This window comes from Artemia sp. Qi Xiang Cuo, chromosome 4, assembly GCF_049724085.1.
Source record: "Artemia sp. Qi Xiang Cuo chromosome 4, ASM4972408v1, whole genome shotgun sequence".
Lineage (NCBI taxonomy): Eukaryota > Metazoa > Arthropoda > Branchiopoda > Anostraca > Artemiidae > Artemia > Artemia sp. Qi Xiang Cuo.
This window is the reverse complement of record NC_142797.1, coordinates 84,002,362-84,024,633: the sequence shown is the minus strand read 5'-3', so window position 1 is coordinate 84,024,633 and position 22,272 is coordinate 84,002,362. Positions and strand designations below refer to the sequence as shown.

General features: G+C 38.6%; 1 protein-coding gene across 2 annotated transcripts in view; it reads right to left on the bottom strand.

The window, feature by feature from the left end:
- The window catches only part of LOC148953542 (uncharacterized), a 207,245-nt gene that overhangs the window by 10,430 nt on the left and 174,543 nt on the right, over positions 1–22,272 (bottom strand). For both annotated transcript variants that reach the window (XM_089088591.1, XM_089088592.1), the window contains one exon: positions 11,810–11,938. In XM_089088591.1, coding sequence (XP_088944717.1) covers positions 11,810–11,938 — 129 coding nt within the window. The remainder of the gene's footprint in view (positions 1–11,809; positions 11,939–22,272) is intronic.

Here is a 22,272-nt window from a genome sequence, read left to right as displayed (position 1 = left end):
TTTGGGATTCTGTCCAACCATATTGGGGTAAGTATTCTCCCACTGATCACATTTATCATAGTGACAATTGGAGCATAGGTGCCCTCTAGGGTGAGAGTCACAAATCTCCTCAAGACATGAATTACATCCTTTAATTTGTACTGCATATCCTCTATGTAATTTACAAGGATTACATAATTTACAATTTTCACTATAGTTATCAATAATTGTGAAAGTTCCACATTGAATCAAAATGCCTAGAGTTTACAGGCACAGTGAACATAAAAATAGAATTTTTGGCTTCTATTTTTCACTCTCTCACCGCAAACATGAAAATGATTGTCTTTGGTTGATAAACTCAGAGAGAGGACTGGGGAGGGAACGGATTTTGTAATATCATCTTTCTTAAAGGAGGACTCATCAATTCTAAATACAGTGGCAAGGACCTCAAAAGAAAATCCACGATATGTATCTGCTTTGTTCCATTTAATAAATCAATAAATTGACTATAAGCACTTGAGTCACATCTTAAAAGTTTCATACAATAGTCCAATGGAGGAGAATCAGTCCTCATTATATTGTCAAGTGTTTCCCGGGAGAATAACCTGCGTTGAAGTGATAACTTGAGCAAATCGTCATCCTAAATCCAATGTTTTTCCATAAACACTAGATTTGATCTAATTCTCTCTTTCTCAAATTTATTCATTTTTCAATCCTCTCCCTCTAACTGCTGACTCTAGACTGACCCTTATTTGTTAGCCCTAACTTAACATGACCAGAAAAGAAAGTGAAAATTGGTAATTTCGAAACAACTTTATTGAATAATTACAACAATAATACTAATTATGCACAATTAGCTATAGATTTAAATGCCTTCAATATGTTTTAGTAACGCAGTTTTAGCTTTTTAAGGTTCCTTCAAGGATGCTATATAAACTTGTGCCGCGACACATAATTGATCCTTCAGTTGAAATTTGATCAAGGATAACACATATCTTTCATATACTTCATCCCATTCCAAAAAAAGCCGTGATCCTCTCTTGATTTCCACCGCAATGTTTGGTGCTCTTGTATTATTACCATCAACTCCACTATCAACTTCTAATAGGGTAAACATTCCACTCATCAACACACAAATATATCTCCAAATGAGTAAAGTCAAACTGTTCTTCTTCTCACTCCTTTGAATTCTATTCACAGACTAATAAAACTATAGCAAAAATCCTTTCCTCATATTCTCTGCGATCCTCCATCGCTAATATGTAACCGAGCCTCTGATTGGCTGAGAAGGAAACATGTGATCTAACTTTTTCCTAGTCCCTGGACGGAATAACATTCGCCCCGAGCGTGCACTTGGCCAAAACAACGACAAAATAAGATCTTGAAAGAAGAAGTCATTGACTCTGTCCCCGTTAGACTCAATAATCCAGAAAACATCCATCAAAGTGAGAAAAATCCTGTTTTTCCTTTCTCACTGACAAAAACCATAAAACAGACATAAATTACTGTTGAAATCCGAGAAAAACATCAAATAAATTGACCAACACACATAACCGTCCAAGAAACAACAATAAATGTGAGAAAATTCTTGTTTTTTTCAAGTGACAAAAATTCTGTTTTTTCATTCTCAGTGAGAAAACCATAAACCACGTGGTCATGTCACGAGTAGCACCCCCTTCTCTACTGAAAAAAACGATTTTTTTCAACTGAAAGTAAGGAAAAATATTAAAACTCAAGACGAACAGAAATTATTCCGCATATAAAGGGGTCCCCCTCCCTCCTCAAAATCTTGCTCTTCATGCTAAAGTTCTTAGCATTTTTTTAAAAGTTTCCTATTCTAATTAAACGACCCTTGGGCTTCAGGAGTCGTTCTTAAAAAATGTTGACTGTTTGTCAAAATTTGGCCTAAAGATCAAGGTATCGAAAAGCATGGCAACCCCATTCTTATACGGAATATTTTCTGTTTGTTTTTTAGTTTTAATGTTGCTCCTTACTTTCAGTTGAAAAAACTTGTTTTTTTTGTTTAGTTTCTGATCGTTTTTTAAATAATGCTGGTAAATCTGGCCTCCCCTCTTGGGAATCTCCTCCGTGGAAAGTTTCCCCACGTTAAAATACGCCCCTTCTCGGTAAAATCCCACCGGAATTTCCTTCCTCGCTGAAAATCACCCCCGCTAAATTTCTTGCGGAGGATGTAGCCTGAAAAATTCACCTTAGAATACTTTCATTCGAAAAAGAGTTTAAATTCTATTCGTTTTTCCGATCACTCCGAAAATCCCCCTTCCGTCAAAATTATTACCCAAAAACCTAAGCACACTGAAATTTTCTCCCGGACAATTCCTTCGAAGCATCTCTACATGCAAAATTGAGTAGGCAAGGAGAAAGTAAGACAAATAAAAAGAATTTCATATAGGATTTTTTTTCAAATCCCCCAAGTGTAAAATTTCCCCTGGAAAGTTCCCCCCGGAAATTTCCCTCCGCACGGAAAATTTTCTCCGTGGTAACCCGCTCTAGGCACAACCCTTCCCTGAAAAATGTCTGTATACTTTCCAATAACAATTACTATACGCCATCACTGGGCACATTTTATAACTTTCATGGTATTTGATTAGGTTGTTTTGTGCGCCGTAGTTCCGTCTATTCAATCTTAAAAATACTTAAAAATACGTTTCAGCAAAAGGTAGCCATAAGACGCTTGTAATTTATATTCTGTAATATCGCAATTGCAGATGTTTTGCAAGCTATAAGTCTTTTTCTTTTCATTTTTCGCTATCTATGGTCAAGAATAACCTAGAAAGGACTCCTTTCCCTCTAAAATAAGAAACCTCGCTAATTTTCAGACTTACCCCTCTCAATTCAAACCCTAAGTGGGAATTAGTAAAATTATCTCTGTAATACCGGTGATGGACCCTTTTTACCTTCATTTTCGTTTCCTACGACCTCAATAACTTCATAGAAGACATTCATCTTTATGCATTATCCCGAAATAAACCATTTAGCTGTTTGTCCCCTCCTCCATACTTTAAGGGCAAATTTGACCCATTTTGCCCCGGGGTAGCGATGCCAATTTTGGTTATGCTAATGCGCTTTTTTTCTGTCCATTGAATAGAATTTAAATCATATTTGTTGCAATTTATTGAAAGTCTAACCGTATTTTGACTGCACTACTCTGTGCATACGGCTGCTGCTACTGCTGCTGCTGCTAATTTCAATGCATGTTGAGGGGGATGTTTAACCAACCAAAATGTGCTATATGCATGCTACTGCTACTACTTTTTCTACTACTAATGCTATAGCTGCGCACACCATGTGCATGTGGGTTATTAAAGCGGTGTATTATACCCAGCCACGGCTTTAATACCCAGCCACGGCTTAGGGTATCAAGCTGAAGGATCCAGGGTTACCAATGTAACTACCATTTTCGCTGCTACTTCTTCCACTACTTCTGCTACTACTACTGCTAATACTGAACTAAACCAAAATAGCATAAGGGAATTCAGGTTGTCAAGATATCCGGGTGGTATACCTTAGAAGTAGAATAGGATATAAAGGAGAAACTTTCACGGAAAGTCTATTTTACTTTAAAACTAAATCACAAGGCACTATATCTATGCTGGTTATCAATGAGACGTCTCAGTAACATCTCAAGAATGACTGAGGGTATAAAGTTGAAACTTTCATGGCTACTGCTATAACTACTTCTGCTCTTACAATTGAACTAAATCAAAATAGTGTAAGTGTATACTGGTTGTCAAAATAACATAAACACAATTTTTTAGGAAGGATATTCAGTTTATTTTTTAGGAAAACTTGAGGAGGTGTAGAACAAAATCAAAGGATAATATATGTGTCAGATTTTTGAAAGGGCGTACATACTTGAAAATTAATGAGAAATTTTGTCCAACGTATAATTAGTAGGCTAAGCCAAAATATCGATTCTTATAGAAAAAAACTGAAAATATTAGTTTTTTTTATTACTGGCTTTGCGGTTCCATCAAAGGTGACGATTTGCCGCTAGTCCTGGCATTTCCCAACACTGAGGTATTTCCTCATTTTCACTTGAGGTACCTTCTCTTGAACGCGCCAAGGGAAAGATTTTCTGGAATTACCTCTGCCGCCAAGCTATTCCATGTGGTGACCGATCGCCGGGCGAAACTCGTTTTCAGATATTCTTGGCGGGGAGTACCCTACTCAAGGTAGATCTGACGAGCTGTACTTCAGCAAGTTTATCGCAAGGGCTTTGCTCTGTCAGGAACGAGCTTTGATAGATCATCTCATGGAGGGTTATACATGTACTTATAGAAAACCAACATGGTCACCACGTCGAAGCGTTTCTGGATCAACTTTGCGGTTTTAGCTTTTGTGTTGCCAGAGGTTGCTGCACGAACTACTCGATTTTAAATCCATTGGAGTGGAGCAAAGCGGCTTTTTGGTGCACCAGTGAAGAGAGGACAAGCATATTCCATGACAAGTCTGATGCATGAAATGGATATTGGCAGAATCGACTCATCAGGGAGGAGACTTTTGCATCTTAGGATAACTCCTAGCTTCTTGGAGCAAGAGGATCTAATTTTACTGAGATGCTCATTCCATGAAAGATCCGAAGAGAAGTTAACTCCGAGTAGGCGTAGTGTATCAACTCGTGTTATCGCCTTTCCTTTGAAGATGAAATTAGGATGACCCATCATATTACGTGCCTTAGAAATTAGGAGCTCTTTCGTTTTCGATGCGTTAAAACTGACAAGCTATGCATCTGCACACACATCAGTTCTCTTCAGGTCAGCCGGGAGCACCTTGTGGTGTTCGCTGGGATCTTCGTCCTTTGCAATTGATGTTTTTGTTGTTGTGTCATCAGCAAAGCGGTGAGGTTTCTTTACAAAGTTGTCCCCTAGGTTATTTATGATCAGCAAGAAAATAGTTGGCCCAAGAATACTTCCTTGGGGCACGCCTGATAATACTGGGACTTTTTTTAATATGAAACCATTGAGGAGAACTTGCAATGACCGTTGAAGAAGAAATTCAGCAAGCATCTCAAAAAATCGACCATCAACTCCATAGTCTTTCAGTTTACAAAGAAGTCCCTTGTGCCATACACGATCAAAGGCTTTTGCAATGTCAAAGAAGAGACGGCAAATATCATGCCCCTGAGAAAGGAGCTCAACCAACTCTTGAAGTTGCACAATCAGACAGTCTAATGTAAACCGTTTTCTGCAAAAACCGTATTGCGTGTTTGCCAAAAACAGATGTGACTCGAGACATTGGTAAAGGGTTTATTAATGACGCTTCGAAAAACTTTACCTACCCAGGACAGCAGAGTAATTGGACGATACGATCCTAAACTAGTAAGGTCGGAATCTGCCTTTGGAGCAGAAACGACATGAGCAATTTTCTATGCTTTCAGCAATGGTCCCGCTGCAGAGCATTTTCTATACAGAGAGACGAGAGGATCAGCAAGTTCAGGGGCATATCTTTGAGGATGAGATTGGGAATCGTGTCAGATCCTGAAGCTTTGATGACATCCAGCTGGCTTAGCGTTCTTAGAACCATACTATGTTGACACTGGTGACTTTTGAATCTGCTCGTGTAGGAAAGGTGGGAGGGGAGACCCCAGCGTCATCAAGTTGGGAGAACTTTGAAAAGACTTGCACAAAATCATCCCTCTTTTCCTGGCCTGACTGAATCATCGGCCCTTCAACATGAACCGAGGGAATTGATGTTTATTTAAATGACGATAGAGCTTCTTTGACGACCCTCCACCACCGCTTTGCAGGTACACTTTTTAATTTGTCTACAAACTTGTGTTTGTAATTGGTTCTAGCTTGACGTGCGGCTTTGACAAACTCGTTCCGAGCGATAATAAAAGCAGCCCGATCCTCGTCGGATTCAGTCAAACGCCATTTCTTGTTATATTAATAATAATAATATAATGCAAAAGCGTAGACCAGTGCCTCTTACAAAACAGGAAAAAGACAATACAAAAATTTAGATAAATCTTCTAAAGTTACCGTCGTACATACGACTCTCGTATATCTTGTCAAACGAGTTCGTGAAAGAGCTGATGGAGGGTGCCAGAACGGTTTCTTCGGGTAGGGAGTTCTAGGAGTCGACGACTCGGTTTCGAAAGGACCATTTGCCTACATCTTTGCAGAACCTCTCATTTTTAAGCTTTAAGGGATGGCCACGTAGATGATTTTCGTTAAAGACCAACAGTGCTTCTCCGGTGACGTTGTCATAGCAGAAATGGCATAGCTTGTACAACTCGATCATATCACCCCTTAGAAATCTGTATGAGAGTGCTGATAGGTGAAACAGACGAAGACTTTGTTCGTATAGGAGGTCTTTCAGACTTGGGGAGAGCTTCGTCATCCGCCTTTGAACTGCTTCTAGTGCATCTATATCCTTGTTCAGGGATGGACGAACTGTGCAATGACCATTATCGAGAATTTGGCGGACTAGCGACTTGATGAGGGTCGCGAGCATTTCTAAATCAAGACACTTGAATGATCTCCTGATCAGCGCTGATACCCGCGTAGCCTGTCTAATGGCAATTTCGTAGTGGTCCGAAAAGGTCAATTTGTGGTCAACCATGATACCCAAATCTCTTTCGACCATGCCTAAATCTCTTTTCGAGCAAGTGATATGGGCCCAATGCTGTATGATGCAGATGAGAATTCACCTCCGAGGGTTAAGTGGTGGCTTTTCAGGATATTAATTTGCATCAGCCAAGTCTTCATTCAGGTGCTAATACAGTCGAGATCTTCTTGGAGTTATGCAGAGTGTTCAGGTGACATGATGATACGACATAGCTTGGTTTCATCCGCGTACAGCAGAATTGTTGAGTCAATATCATCAACTAGATCGTGTATATAAAGATTGAACTGAAGAGGACCTAGGATAGATCCTTGTAGGACACCACTGATAACGTCAAATCTATTTGGCTTATCTGAACTTCTACAGCAATGAATTGCTTGCGCCCCGTTACAAAGTTTGTTATCCAGGCAATTATTTGCCCCCCATCCAGGTCATATTTCACAAGCTTGAGAAGTAGACGCTTATGGGACATTTCGTCGAAAGCTTTATGGAGATCCAGGTAGATAACATCTATTTCAATTCCCTTGTCAAGAGAGGTGTTCCAGTCGTCCACTGCGTAGAGCATCTGAATTTCTGTTGATCGTTTTTTTAGAAAACCAAACTGTTTATCAGTAAGAATTCGTTTGCTTTTTAGATAGAGAAGAATAGGGTCTGATATTATAGACTCAAGAATCTTGCAGAGAATACTAGTGAGACTGATCGGACGGTATTCTGAAGGGATCTCCCTTTTGCCAGATTTGAAGATATGTGACACGACTGCGCTCTTCCAGACCCTTGGTAGTTTGCCTTTATCCAACGATTTCTGGAATATGATTGTTAACAGATGAGCGGTTAAGTCAGCTGTCTCTCTTAGAACCCTTGGCTGCAGTTTATACGGCCCTAGGGATTTTTTTGTGTTTATAGCCTTCAGTTTCTTGAGTACTAAAGATTCAGTTATGCTGATACTGGGGATTGGCTCGTGCTCGTTTGTGCTACTGGTCGAGGGAATGAATTCTTTAAGGTCTGGTTCTTGAAAAAAGACTCTTGCAAATTGCTTGCCAAGAAGGTCTGGTTTGCCCTTTGGGTATTCTATGAGGGTGTCCAGCTGTTTGTCAAACAAAGGTGGAATTCCACCTCCGTCCTTACGCTTTGAGTTGACGTATCTCCAGAAGCATTTTTGATTTTGCTTCAGGCTATTGGCCAGTTTCCGTTCCAATTCATTTTCCTCAAAACGGGTTGCTTTTCAAATTCTGCTCGAAGCCTTTCGATAGCTAGCCCTTTCCGAGTCAGCAGGCAGCTTATTTTTTAGTATCGATTTCATTTTCTCCCAAGATTCTTGTTTTTCTTTTATGAGGTTAGTTATTTTGCTCAACAATGCTACCAGCGAATGACGTCTGATCAGCGGAATATGTCGCCCTTCAGCTTCTATGGCCGACATGAAAATGTCATAGGGTTTGTCAGGTGAGTCTTGGTCCTTGAACATTTCTTCCCAGTCAATGTTTTGGAGGTCTTGTCTCATCAGTTGATAATTTCCCTTGTAATATTGGGCTTCGGCTGAGCTGGCGATTTTGCTTGTGGTTTGGCTTTTATGTCAAACGCTATCACGGCATGATCGGATTTACCCACTGGTGCTAGCACTTCGATGTTCTCTACCATACTAATACCACTCACGAGGAGGAGAACTAAGATGCGTGGGGTGTCTGTGCCACGGACCCTCGTGGGCTCATCTATCAGCTGTTCAAGATAGTTTTCGTTGAACGTTTCCATGTAAAGCCGTGTAGGCCCATGCGTCAAAGTGCCAGTTTAGCGTTGTTGCCAGTCAACCTTAGGTAAGTTGAAGTCACAGACTACTACAAGGCTCAGATCCTGCTCACTGGCTACAGAGGAGATTGTGGAGCATATAACTTCGTCATTTTCCTAAGAGATGTTGGGACTTCGGTAGGTTACCCCTACAACAATGCTGTTGCCGCTAGGGATAGTTATATTTATCCAAAGGCATTGGTAAGGGTTAGAATTTCCGAAAGAAACGCGCTGAGCTGAGAGTTCTTCGAAACAATAGCATATTATTCCTCTCCCACTTTCATGTTCCTGGTTTAAGGCAGTGGTAGTGTAGTTATCCAGTTTAAATTCGGCCGTTGTCGGTAAGTATCTACAATCTTTCGGCTTCACGTCGACTATAGCAACAAGATCCGGGTTTTGCTTACGGATTAATTCCTTTGTTTCTGAAAGTTTATTGAAAAGTGAGTCAGCGTTGAAGTAAATGCATTTGATAGTTGTTTTATCAGTTTTTTTACGGTTTTTCTGACGTCAGTTTAGTTGTATCTCTTCAATAGGGTCTCCTGGGATTCTGGACTGTCCTTGTGGGTTTCTCAAGGTATTTTTCCGGGTTTTTCAACCTTCTAGCTTGACGCTTTGGAGCTTGATTAGCTCTTTGTATTGGTGTAAGATCAGGGTTTATGAAAATATTTAATTTCATGAAGTTGTCAACAAAATTTCTAAGGTTTCGGGCGCACTTTACTATCTTGTTTCGCTTTTCGAGGCAATCGGACGAATTTTTCTTGAGCTTGACCACCAGTAGACGAGGCTTTCTGCCTTTTCTTTAGGCTCCTATTCTCAGGGTTTCGGATATGTTGTTAATTTGCAGTTCTGCGCCCAGGTCGTTCTCTGCCATTAGTTTCATCACAGTCTCTTTGTCAGACACGGACTTTGATTCTGGGAGTCCAAACACAACAAAGTTTGTTTGCTTCTCTTACCTCAGTCTTTTTTTTCTTCTCTGATTTGAGCAGGGCATCGACTGTAGAGCTAGAGTCGAGAAGCGTTTGTTGGCTGGCTGATGTTGTACAGGGAGCTGGGTTTGCAGTTTGATGAGGTGCAAGCGCTACTCGTTGCGAGAACGGAGTACCACCTGTTTGAAGGCTTTCCCTTAGCTTCAGCTGCAAGTAAGAGTCACTTCTTTTACAGCAGCTTTGGCACTCGTACTTGAGAAAGGTCGAATTCCGCTGGTGCATCTTGATTACAAGGAAGAGATTAGCTTTGATTCCTCTACAAGCGGTATGCTCCAGCTATCCACAAAACAAACATCTAATAGCCATAGCTTCCTCTCTAACCGGTGAGTGGCAGTAGCTGCACGGTTCGTCGAAATTTGGAAAAAAATTTCTGTCGATTGGGGTAGGTCGTTTTGGTTGTTGACTGCAATTGGCTGCGTTCCTTGAGACAAGGGTGAGGGAACGGGAAGCTGATTGCCTTGATGACCAGAGAAAGAGGCCATTACTGACCCCGCTCGGGCTCTGGTGTTTGCGGGCGAAAAGGAGGTGCAAGGTGAGCCTTCTATCCAACCCTGGTTGCCCTTCTGCAATCAGCATTGGACCAAGACTTATCTCGAGATGAGACTTTTAATGTTTTTGATGGGATGAATTGCTCAATGGCTTCTGTAATTGCTTTTTCGTGAAATGTCGCTGCTTTATGTGGGGCTTGTTTTGAAAATTTACTCCACGGCTTTGCCGATAAGAAGTTATGCAGACCATCCCAGTCTTTGCGGTAATACTGCCTGATGATCCGCTCGTGCCTTAAAGGTAGAGGTATATTGTAATACCGGCTGAATGGGTAGCTAGCCCAAATAGCAGACAAAAGAACTCCTAAGACAGACTTTGCCTCATCAGATATGGAGCGGTCATAAGACCTCATACTTAACCTCAGCAAGGGTGGTGGCGACCCCAATAAGGGCAGGAGTCGGAACCTTGCGGTACCAACCGCTCTCAAGCTCTACGGGCAGGGAAGCAAACCCTTCAGGGGTTTATTGGAGAATACCACCGCATGCCCATTCGTTTTACCGATGGTTTTACCAATGAAAAAAACTATGTCAGTAAAAAACAAACAGAAATTAATTTAAAAAAAAATCACAGAAGCAGTATTTCAAAGAAAAATAAAGAGCTACATTAGACGGAAAATGAGCAGAAATAAAGTCAAATAATTTTCCCAGCGTTCAACTACCACAAATGACATTCAATAAATAAATAAAACCTGAAAAGAACAGAAATGACAATAAATAAACGATTCAAACTTAAAACGAGCAGAAACTAAGATGATTAGGGCTGACTGAAATGAGAAATAGAAACATTCAGATCGAAATAAGGATGGTTTTCAGTAAAATACAAGTTATGTTCTAGTCTTTACAAGGCATGAGGGACGTCTGCCCTACTCATCTTAGCTTCTGCTCGTTTTGGATTTAACTCAGTTATTTATTGTAATTTCTATTCGTTCTGATGATCATTTATTTATTGATGGTGATTTGTAGTAGTTTTACGCTTGGGAAATTATTTGACTTTATTTCTGCTAATTTTTTGTTTAATATAGCTCTTTGCTTTTATTTGGAATGCTCCTGTTCCATAGGGCTATTGAACAAATATAGGCTAGTGGGTATATGTAAAAATTAAGCACTAAAAGTGATTATTTTTTAATCACAAAAAATATAACGTATGCTGATATGTCAACAACCAACTATATGGGTGAATATAACAAAGTAGGATTGCCTAAATGGCCGTCGCCCTAGATTTCAGTTCCCCCCTCCCCTCGCAGAAATGTAGTGTCTTCCCAAATCTTGTCAAAACTAACTTAAACCTGCATAATTCAAGTACCAATAGAAACAGATCAGCTCTTAGTATATATTTACCTCGATAGTACTATAAGTTACCTTCATATTATACTACAAAGTACCTTTATAGTGCTTTTTAAGTACTAAATAGTACCCTTATGGTATCAAATGGCTTATTTTTTAGTTTTTACTGTCATTTTCACTTGATTTTGGAAATTGGCTCTAACTCCCCCCCCAGGATATTGAAGAAATTATGCCCCTGATTTAATCTTGAATAATTTTAATAATGTACATATTAAAGCATAAATTGGATTTTTTTTCAGCGTTCATCTTTTGTTATGGCAATCAAGAAAGCTACAGTTTTTAGAGCTCCATGATGATATATATTTTCGCTGATTTTTCACACCCGTTCCTTACTTTCAAACTTGGCCCCCGCTAAGCGTGAAACTACATAACTTCATATGGGCGTCTTCTTCATTAAAGATTGAGTTTTCGGGTATTCCTAATTCTTAAAGACGTGTTTCCACTTGCCAAATTTAGAGAATCAGATTTCAGTTTTAATGTCTTTGGTAATTGACCATATACTCAAATAAAATGTAAAATGAAACTAAAATTGAATCTTAACATTATAGCTCTTTACTAAAGTTGGTGATGTAAGTTTTAAATATTTACCAATAAGACCATCGATGACAGGATCGCTTGTTTTCTTGTCTGGCATTTCTCCATCATCTGTAGCTAGGTTCCTCAAAAGCTTCTCATTTTCATTGTTCTCTGCCGCTTCCTCTGTAGCTTCTTCTTTGTCTGAAATATACATTCAACATTTTTAATCAGAATCCATTTGCAGTTGCGTTTTCAGAAAGCCCTTCGCCCCTAAGCTTAATAAAAAAGAAAACATAAATATTGCCACAGAAATCCATTTATTTAAAGAAGATTGCGAAATCCGAGATTTGCTTCCATTAAATTGATACAATGGTACTTTTTTCCTTTTTTTTGCGAAATGATATAAGCCTGAAACACCTCTAAGCCTATTGAGGCTGAGAACATAGCATCCTTTAATATATCAAATAATAAAGCATGTAGGTAAGCAGGTCTTCGCACTTTCAACTTTAACGTCATGCACAAAGATGTATGGTCTGTTACGTGAAGGTAATCGTTTTGTATAACTTTATAAAATATATCATGACCATTCAATGGGGAAAATATGATTCTTAAAAGTATCAAAATATTGGGGAGCGGAAGGCGTGACTAAGTTATCTCCCCTTTTGCATACGTTTCTAGGCCAGAATATTCAAGAATAATGGCTATTTGCCAATTAAGGCTTGAATTTCGGGACTTATCACAAGAAGTCCTTCAGACAAATCTGCAGGTAATTGTGGGAAGTTTCAAATTATACACGCATATTTGGGGCTTCTGAAATCAAATGACCGACGGCGTGTGAGAGACTTGGGTAAATTTTGAGTTTTTCCCATTACTTAGCTGTATAGGAGATAGCCATCACTATGGAGAAGATGAAGATACTCATCTTTTTTTTGGTCTTTCCAAGTATACTAATCCTTTCCTTACTAATCCTTTCCTGATAAAATTTTATTTTGAGCCCATTAAGGGACCCTTAAAGTGACACCTTGTTCCTTAGTAGAAAATGGTTACCAGAAATTCTGAAAACTACCCTAAAATGATCAGAAATACTTACTTATTTCATTTATAGAACTGTATCATTTCACTTTACCTACAACAACCACAACGACAAAAACCTGCTCCACATGATAGATAAATATACAGTCTATGTACTCAAAGTATATTTTCAATAGCCTGACTTTCTTTTTCTAGTATTTTACGGCAAACACCAATGAGCCGGCGGGAGGAAAAAAGTGGCGCCATCCTAAAAAATAGTGGGAATGTTTATAGTAGACTGTATTTTTATCCATAAGGGTTTGGGAGTTAAGAGAAGCAGTGAAATCCTTTTTTATTGAAATAAGTAAGTAAATATCATTGTTTTAAAGTAGTTTTCAGTATTTTGGTCGCTATTATCTGCTGGCAAATAATAAGGAACGAGGTTTCACTTTCAGTTTCTTTTTAAGGGCTCAAAATAAAATCTGCGAAGGAAGCAACTTGTCAAGGAGGCACACTTGTGCCTCTATAAAGAGGCGACCCACCACAATGTTAAGCGATTTCAGGTCCTAGAGGTTGCAGAGAGACGGCAGTAATCGCATTTTGTAGCCCAAGCTCAAACTAAGAAACTTGCAAAATTTCATCCTCCTCCGACTTTATCTTCATGGGGTAAACTGGGCCGGAAGTTTTGACCCTCCCACCACAGCCCCCCCTTTAACGTTGTCCGATTGGGCTGAAATTTAAAGGTTAAGCTTTCCTAGAGCCCGGGAGTTTATCCTCAAAATTTTAGCTCTATCCGATCACTCCTTCCCTGTTTTCAAAAACCAAATATAGCCACTTAAAATTCATCATCATTTCTTTTTTTTTCTTAGCCACGCCTACAGGCCACAGTTGGCAACAGATCCGGTTGAATGAGGACTCATTCGAAGCAGAATTCGACCTGTTAGGGCCTTTTGATATTTTCAGACCGAAAAAATTATCCCCCGAATTTACATTTACGAAAAACCTTAGTTTTTTTAAAATAATACACATAAACAGGTTAGACATGCTTTGTTATGAAAATATCTGCGCGTCAATTTTCATAACAAAGCATGTCTAACCTGTTTATGTGTATTATTTGAAAAAAACTACGTTTTCTAAAGAGTTAAAGAGGCTGAGTTACAAGGTCAACCCTAAAAACGTACAGGGATAACATATTAGTGTGGACAGAGTTCTGACTGCAAATCCTGAAGACAAAGCTCCCAGAGAGAACACTTTGAGAAGACAATAGTCTTGAAGCTAAGTTTAGGCTAGACTAACACAAGAACTTTTCTTTAGTTGTGATCAAGGAGGCACACTTGTGCCTCTATAAAGAGGCGACCCACCATAATGTTAAGTGATTTCAGGTCCTAGAGGTCGCAAACAGACGGCGGTAATTGCATTTTGTAGCCCAAGCTCAAACTAAGGAACTTGCAAAATTTCATCCTCCTCCGACTTTATCTTCATGGGGTAAACTGGGCCGGAAGTTTGGACCCTCCCACCACAGCCCCCCGTTAACGTTGTCCGATTGGGCTGAAATTTAGAGGTTAAGCTTTCCTAGGGCCCGGGAGCTTATCCTCGAAATTTCAGCTCAATCCGATCACTCCTTCCCTGTTTTCAAAAAACCAAATATAGCCACTTAAAATTCATCATCATTTCTTTTTTTTCTTAGCCACGCCTACAGGCCACAGTTGGCAACGAATCCGGTTGAATGAGGAATCATTCGAAGCAGAATTCGACCTGTTAGGGCCTTTTGATATTTTCAGACCGAAAAAATTATCCCCCGAATTTACATTTACGAAAAACCTCGTTTTCCTATATTAGCCCATGTTAATTTTTCCCACCACAACCCCCCTTTATCGTTGTCTGATCGGGCTGAAATTTAGAAGACAAGCTTTCCTGGGGCCTGGGAGCTTATCCTCGAAATTTCAGCTGAATCTGATCACTCCTTCCCTGTTTTCCAAAAAACCAAATATCAAGTTTTTTAGGAATTTGCTTGCGTCGAAAATAGCTTCCATTATCTAAAAAACAATTACCATTATGTCTGTATAGTCCAGCGGTTCATACTCCAGACTGTCAGGCGGAAAACTCGGGTTCGATTCACCATCAGAGCAAATTTTTTATATACTGAATTTAAACTTTATAAAGAAACTCAGTTTCTTTTTTAAATTATTTGAAAAAAATTACGTTTTCTAAAGAGTTAAAGAGGCTGAGTTACAAGGTCTACCCTTAAAACGTACAGGGATTAGGAGGCACAGTTGGGGGGCTGTTAAAGAGGCTGAGTCACAAGTTTGAACCTTAAAACGTACAGGGATTAGGAGGCACCCTGTACGACGTGTGCCCTCCTCAACGCCTCGCTCTTTACGCTAAATTTTTTATTGTTTAAAAAAAGAGTTGTGAGAAAGTTAAACTTTAGCGTAAAGAGCGAGGCGTTGAGGAGGGCACAGCCTCTTTCATATACGGAATAATTTCTGTTCGTTTTAAGTTTTAATGTCGCTACTTACTTTCAGTTTAAAGAATTTTTTTATATTTAAAGGCTGCGAAAGCGGGGGGTTTGGGGGGAGGTAGCCCCCCAACTGTGCCTCCTAATCCCTGTACGTTTTAAGGTTCGACCTTGTAACTCAGCCTCTTTAACTCTTTAGAAAACGTAGTTTTTTTCAAATAATATATATATAGGAAGAGCATAAAAAGACAAATCGTGTGGTGTGTTCAATTTCTACCTAGCTAAGTAACGAAAATTTTTTTACCAAAACTTGTCTTATTTCTCTGATTTTATTGTTGTTCTTGTTTTTTGGCCGAGGAGGGAGGGTGGAAGTGTGGATTTTTTCATGAATGCAATATTTTCACCAGTCTTGTTTTATCGTTTTCACTAGGTAAATGGTCTTTCAATTTTGGCTACTTATTATTATTTTTTCTCATTAGATTTTGCACATAAATTAATCTGTAAAACTGTTACATGTACCTTAGACGGCTATTGAATATGAATGCTATTTAACATGTGGTGAGAATCGGGTGTTTTCACCTTCCCCGGCATCAAGGATCTTCGTGAAATGTTTAGACCAAGTAGTACGGTCTGCTTCCAGGTGCTTTGCAAGTGGGAGCCATTGTTTTGTCCATCTGTGACCGAACATTCTGAGCCCCCAATAGGTTCAAGATCTAATTTAACCAAATTCCATCACGTTTTCCGCTGTCCTCCTTGGTATTTCTTCCATGAGTTGAGGGACTCTGCTAGAAGGACTCGGCGAGGCAAGTAATCTGTTCGCCTCGGTAGGACTTGGTCCAACCATTTCAGTTTACGCTCCTTGATCATGATGGCAACACATCTCTTTATACCACACATTCGTTATATATCCACGTTTGCTATGCAATCACTCAGGTTTATCTCGAGGATACTATGCAGACAGGTATGCTCTGACACCTTCAGTGCACTTTCATGTAGCCACTTTACTGACCAAGTTTCGCATCCATAAAGAATGATTGTTCGAACCCAAGCCAGGTAGACTCGAACTTTAGTTCGTACATGAATTTAAAGCCAGTTCCACAATGGTTTTCTGAGGAAAGCAAAGACCGTCTTTACTTTCTGCAATCGCTGTTTAATATGGGCGACTGATGATCCATCAGTACTAAGCTGGGCTGCCGAGGTACGTGAAGTTGTTGACCTGATACAACTGTACTTGATTTACAGTTAGCGAAAAAGAAGCACGGTGATTTATTGCCATAAATTTTTTCTTTCCTCTAATGACTTTCAAGCCAATGCAATTTGCTTGAGTAACCGCATCATCGAGCATCATTCGAGCATCATCGAGCATGCTCATCGAGCATGGTTTTGAGACCCAGCTTTCTCTGGGTTTCAGAGAATTCCGACATCATCAAATAATTCCAAATGTTGACCAAAGACAATTTGGAAACCTACGCTCTACATCTACTACCCACTATCTTGTTCACCTTATGGACACAATATGCAACACACTCGAAAAACCCAATACCTGGCTCAATGTTATCGCTGTTGACTTACAAAAAGCTTTTGATTTAATCAACCACAATATACTATAAGAAAAGCTATGGAATGACTTTCAAGTTGACCCTCCTTTAATTGGAATAGTTATGTTTTTCCTTTATAATAGAACGCAAGTCGTGAAATACTTGAATGTATATTCTGATCCCCTCCCACTTTAAAATGGCGTGCCTCAAGGAACCCTCTTAGGTCCAATTTTATTTCTTACAATGAAATACAACCTTGGTGTTTATTTCCCGGATAGATGGAAATTCATTGATGATCTAACTGTCTTAGATACATCTTCCAAAAATTCCTAAAGCAGCCCAATATACATCTTGGAATCGATATCAGCCAAAGCTCTCACTGATGATATGAAAGTCAACCCTTTAAAGTCAACTGTTCTTACTATTAATTTACTTAAAACTCCTCCTTCTTTCTCCTGTGCAATCCCCCCCTGAAATGTCCGTAACCACCATGAAATTACTGGGCGTTACCATCTCTAGCGACTTAAAATGGGATTGTCATATTAATGACATCTTGAAACGTGCCAATGCCACATTTTCCCTCCTTAAACTCCTTAAAAAATTTAAATACCCTAAATCGTACTGTTTAAGGATTTTCCTGTCATTTGTACGCCCAACCCTTGAGTAAGCTTGTCCTGTTTGGCATCCTGGCATTTCCATTGAATTGTCGGACAGAATAGAAGCAGTACAAAAAAGGTGCCTAAGAATTATCTTCAATGAAGGTAAAGTACCTTATATTTCCCTTCTTAGGAGAGCTAACCTTGTCTCCCTTAAGGAAAGGAGAGCAAAAATTACCTTGTGTTTTGCTAACAATGCCCTTCATAACCCTCGAACAACTCCCCTTTTCCCTGGTCAATATTCACCCTTTTCGACCCCGCCTCCCGCGTTCTGTGTCAACAAAAATCCCCCTTCTCGCCCAAATAAGAGTTTGCACTGAAAGATATAGAAGAACTTTTATTTCTTACATAGTTGACATTTTCAACCACTGAATCTCTGCTGCTTCCTCCCCCCCCCCTCATTCACTCTTTACCTCATAGTTATTAATTTTAATGCCCATTATGCAAATTTGGAGGTTTTATATTTATGTTTGTTAGTCACCAACTAACTTATGTTTTTGTTTTAATTCTACTTTATCCCCTTGTTAATTTTACGAGTTTTTTTTTTTCTGGCATTTTTGCTGACTTGACATTGGCCTTCTAATTTTATGAGTTTACTTTGTACTTTGTTTTTGTTTTTAACGTTTTTACGTATTTGACATTGACCCTTTTATAATTTTCTGTTGTTGTTTGATTGTTTGTTTTTGTTGTTCTTTTTTCGCTGTATTTGACGCTAAAGTGCGAATTCGGCCCTTTTGGGCTTGTGATAGCCATTTTTCAGCAATAAATCTTATCTTATCTTAGCTTATCATCAGTGTATTCAAGATCTCCAAGTGAAAGGTTCTGTCCGATCTCAACTCCTGAATGAGAAGATAGTGCATTTTCAAGAACCCAATCAACACAGTAGTTAAACAGAGTCGGGGACAGGACGCATCCTTGTTTTACTCCAAACTCAACCAAGAATTCTTCAGTCTCTTAAGCTCAATTTCTGCTTGCTGACCCCTTGTTGTATGCTTTAAAAAGTTCGACAATTTTCAGGAGTATTCCGTCATTTTCTAGAGGTTTCCAATGTTTTTAACGAGTGATCGAGTCGAAGGCGGAAACGAAGTCCAGAAATATCAGAATCAGGGGCAAATTATACCTTTCAAACTGCTGGATAATGAGGCGGAGTGCAAAAATATTGTCAGCGTAGCTTCTATCAGGATGGAAATTGGCTTGGTTTTCACAGGTTCTTTTCTCCCTTATAGCCAAAGCGTCATTTGTGGTTTACTGAAACTGATATGTATTTCGAGCTTTGTAATTTCGATTTGACATAATACTAACTCCTGGAAGCTTTACAAAGCTCTTGCGATTTCTCTCGTTAAGACATCCTACTACCAGTCAGAAACCAACAAAATGATAGAGTGATTTAATGGGACCCTGATTACCATGTCACGTACAGTTGGTCACAGACAGCCACCATCATGACATATGTACTTGCCCATGGTTCTTTCACAAACAGAGAGACGACTCATCTAAGTGAATTCTCCCAATTTGAAGTAATATATGGCGAAAGTCCTCATTAAGTCTTGGATCTTTTGAAAGAATCTCGGGAGTCCAACGACAGCAAACCATTGTCGGTGGTAAACACACCATCTACTTAATATGATATAGTACCTTAAAACTCATTCTGCGAGCCTCAGCGTTGACTGAATGTCACAAGACAAATGGTCTATTAGCTAACCCTTCCAATGGACTAGCTATTATCAGAACCTATCGATAATTTGTGGCTTGACTGTTAAATTTGACTGAAAAGACAGTTGAATTTGTCGGCAAGTTTGTCAATCAAAGCGCTGGCACCACAGAGAGCTCCTAGAGCTGCTAAATTACTGAAATGTTGATTCCTTTGAACTAATTTTTAGCATTTCTGAGCAGGTACGCTAGATAATTTTAAGGTACTGCCCTTTCCTGAACTTTAAAAAGAAAATTCTGATTTTTTAATTGAAAAACAAAACACATACTTCGTGATGATATAAGTTCCATTAAAAATGAATATTCCTATCTCTGTTAAAAAAAACAACTGGGGAACGTTAAATCGTTTTTCTAAGATTTTCAGGAAAGTAGGTGTCGGATTTCAGTTTTATGTCATTTATTTAGATCGCCTAGTCAACCTCTACAAGTTATTAAATAAAAAAACAAGTTTTTTAAACTGAAAGTAAGGAGCGACATTAAAACTTAAAACGAACAGAAATTATTCTGTATATGAAAGAGACTGTCCCCTCCTCAACGCCTCGCTCTTTACGCTAAAGTTTTTTATTGTTTTAAAAAATAAAGTTGTGAGACAGAGTCAAACTTTAGCGTAAAGAGCGAGGCGTTGAGGAGGGACAGTCTCTTTCATATACAGAATAATTTCTGTTCGTTTTAAGTTTTAATGTCGCTCCTTACTTTCAGTTTAAAAAACTAGTTTTTTTATTTAATTTTTGAACGTTTTTGAATAAATACAGGTTTTGATCTTGGCTCACCGTACATGAATAATTAAAGCGAAATTTTCATATTAACTTACTTTTATTTAGTTAAATGGCTTTCTCAAATTTTGTTTAATTTTATTTACGAACGTTTTTATTAGTAATAAATATACGTAACTTACGAATTAACTTACGTAACGAACTTCTATATTCATATATTTTTAATACGTTTATTAGGGGGTTCGCCCCTAGTCAATACCTCGCTCTTTAAGCGAAAGTTCAAATTTTGTTCCAATTCTTTAGAAATGACCGCTTAATCACAAAGGCCGTTAATTAGAATAAATAGCTCTTATGAAAGTACTAAAAAATCTTTGGCTTAAAGAGCGAGGTATTGACTAAGGGGTGAACCCAATTATATATGTAATATTTTCTGTTCGTTTAAAGTTTCGATGTTGCTACTGTTGCAGTTGAAATACTTGTTTTTTTTATTAAATTTATGATCTTTTTTTAAATAATGGTGGGAAGTCCGGCGTCCCCTTCATAGCAATGTCCCTTCCCCCATGAAAACTTCCTTCATGGAAAGATCCTCCCACATAACCCCTGACCCACCCACCCCCCTCCCCCCACTACCAGGAAAAATCTCCCCTGAAAATGTCTGTATACTTCCAAATAACCAATACTATATGTTAACATTGGGTAAAGTTCATAACTTTCAGCCCTCCCCCGGGGACGTCGGGGGATTAAGTCATCCTAAAAGACACACTTATAATATTTTTGAACATGTTGAACAAAATGGCTATCTCAAAATTTTGATCAGGTGACTCTGGGAAAAAAATGAGCGTGGGAGGGGGCCTAATTGCCCTCCATTTTTTTGGTAACTTAAAAAAGGGACTAGAACTTTCAATTTCCATTCTAATGAGCCCTTCCACGATATTCTAGGACAACTGGTTCGATACGACCACCCCTGGGGAAAAAAAACAAAAAAAAACAACAAATAAACACGCACCCGTGATCTTTCTTCTGGCAAAAAATGCAAAATTCCACATTTCTGTAGATGGGAGCTTGAAACCTCTACAGTAGGGTTCTCTGATACGCGAAATATGATGGTGTGATTTTCATAAATGTTCTATAATTTGTAGGGGGCCTTTCCTCCTTTTTTCGAAAATCAGCTAAATTTTCTCAGGCACGTGACGTTGGATGGGTATGATTAAACTTGATGAAACGTATATATTTTAAATCAGCATTGAAATGTGATTCTTTTGATGTATCTATTTGTATCAAAATACCATTTTCTAGTGTTTCGGTTACCATTGAGCCGGGTTGCTCCATACTTACAGTTCGTTACCACGAACTGTTTGATGGTAGTTAAGACCACACATGGGTTCCGGCAGGAGGGGGGGCAGGGTCCCCCTGGAAATTTGGGACTTAGAAGTAATTATAAGGAAACCAAAGGAAAGAGAGCAGAATAGGGGAAAACCTTGGGGAAAATGTGTGTTGCCCCATTGTTGGCTGCCTGCCAATGGATTTTGACCCCTAATAAGAAAAGTATAATGTTATAATTTGTGAAACAATTATTAAAGGGCAATTTCGTCAAAAAAAAAAAAAAATAAATATGCCGCCAATTTTTCTGGCATTGCAAAAGAACCCATGAGCTGATATATGAAACCACTATTATCAGAAATGTTTCCCCTGAACGGAATGCGGGGAATTTCTGTATTTTCCCCCTTAATGGATACATTTTTTGGGTTTTATTATCATTTTTTTTTTCAGGAGTGATTGTATGCATCTATTTGTTACTTTGAAAAAGATCTAATTTTTTTTACAGTTAAGAAGCATAAAGGTGTCAAATATATTTGTTTTTTGTATTCAAAATTAAACTACAAATATTGAATAAAAAATTTTATTTGATTTTCTTAATCTTAGTTTTAATGTTTTACTTTAAACAAACTACTTTGGTAATGCGTTACTTTTTACAAACACGGAGTAGTCTAAAGGCATTAAATATTTAGGTGTTTGATAACCAAGTTCAAGACTGTCGATATTGCTAAAAAAAAAATCCGCCCAAGCTCATCAGAACCGAAGCCTGGGAGTTTATATCTCAGGTTTTGTAATTAGGCTATTGTTTAGTGTATTTTTTGTAATTACTACCTTTTTTCATTTTTATATACTTTTACTTTAATTGACATACTTTTTCCATTGCCTTTAGAAAAATGTTTGTCTCTAAGCTTCATTAAATACATTTTTTTGTTTTACGGAAAGTGAGGAGCAACATTAAAACTTAAACCGAAGAGAAATCATTACGTATACGAGGGGGGTTACCCCCTCCTCAACACCTCGATCTTCACGCTAAAGTTTTTCGGCACTTTAAAAAAAAATTACGTGTTGTTCTAATTCAACAGCCCTTGTCTTTAAGGAATCATTTTTAAAGAATTGGGACAAAATTTAAACT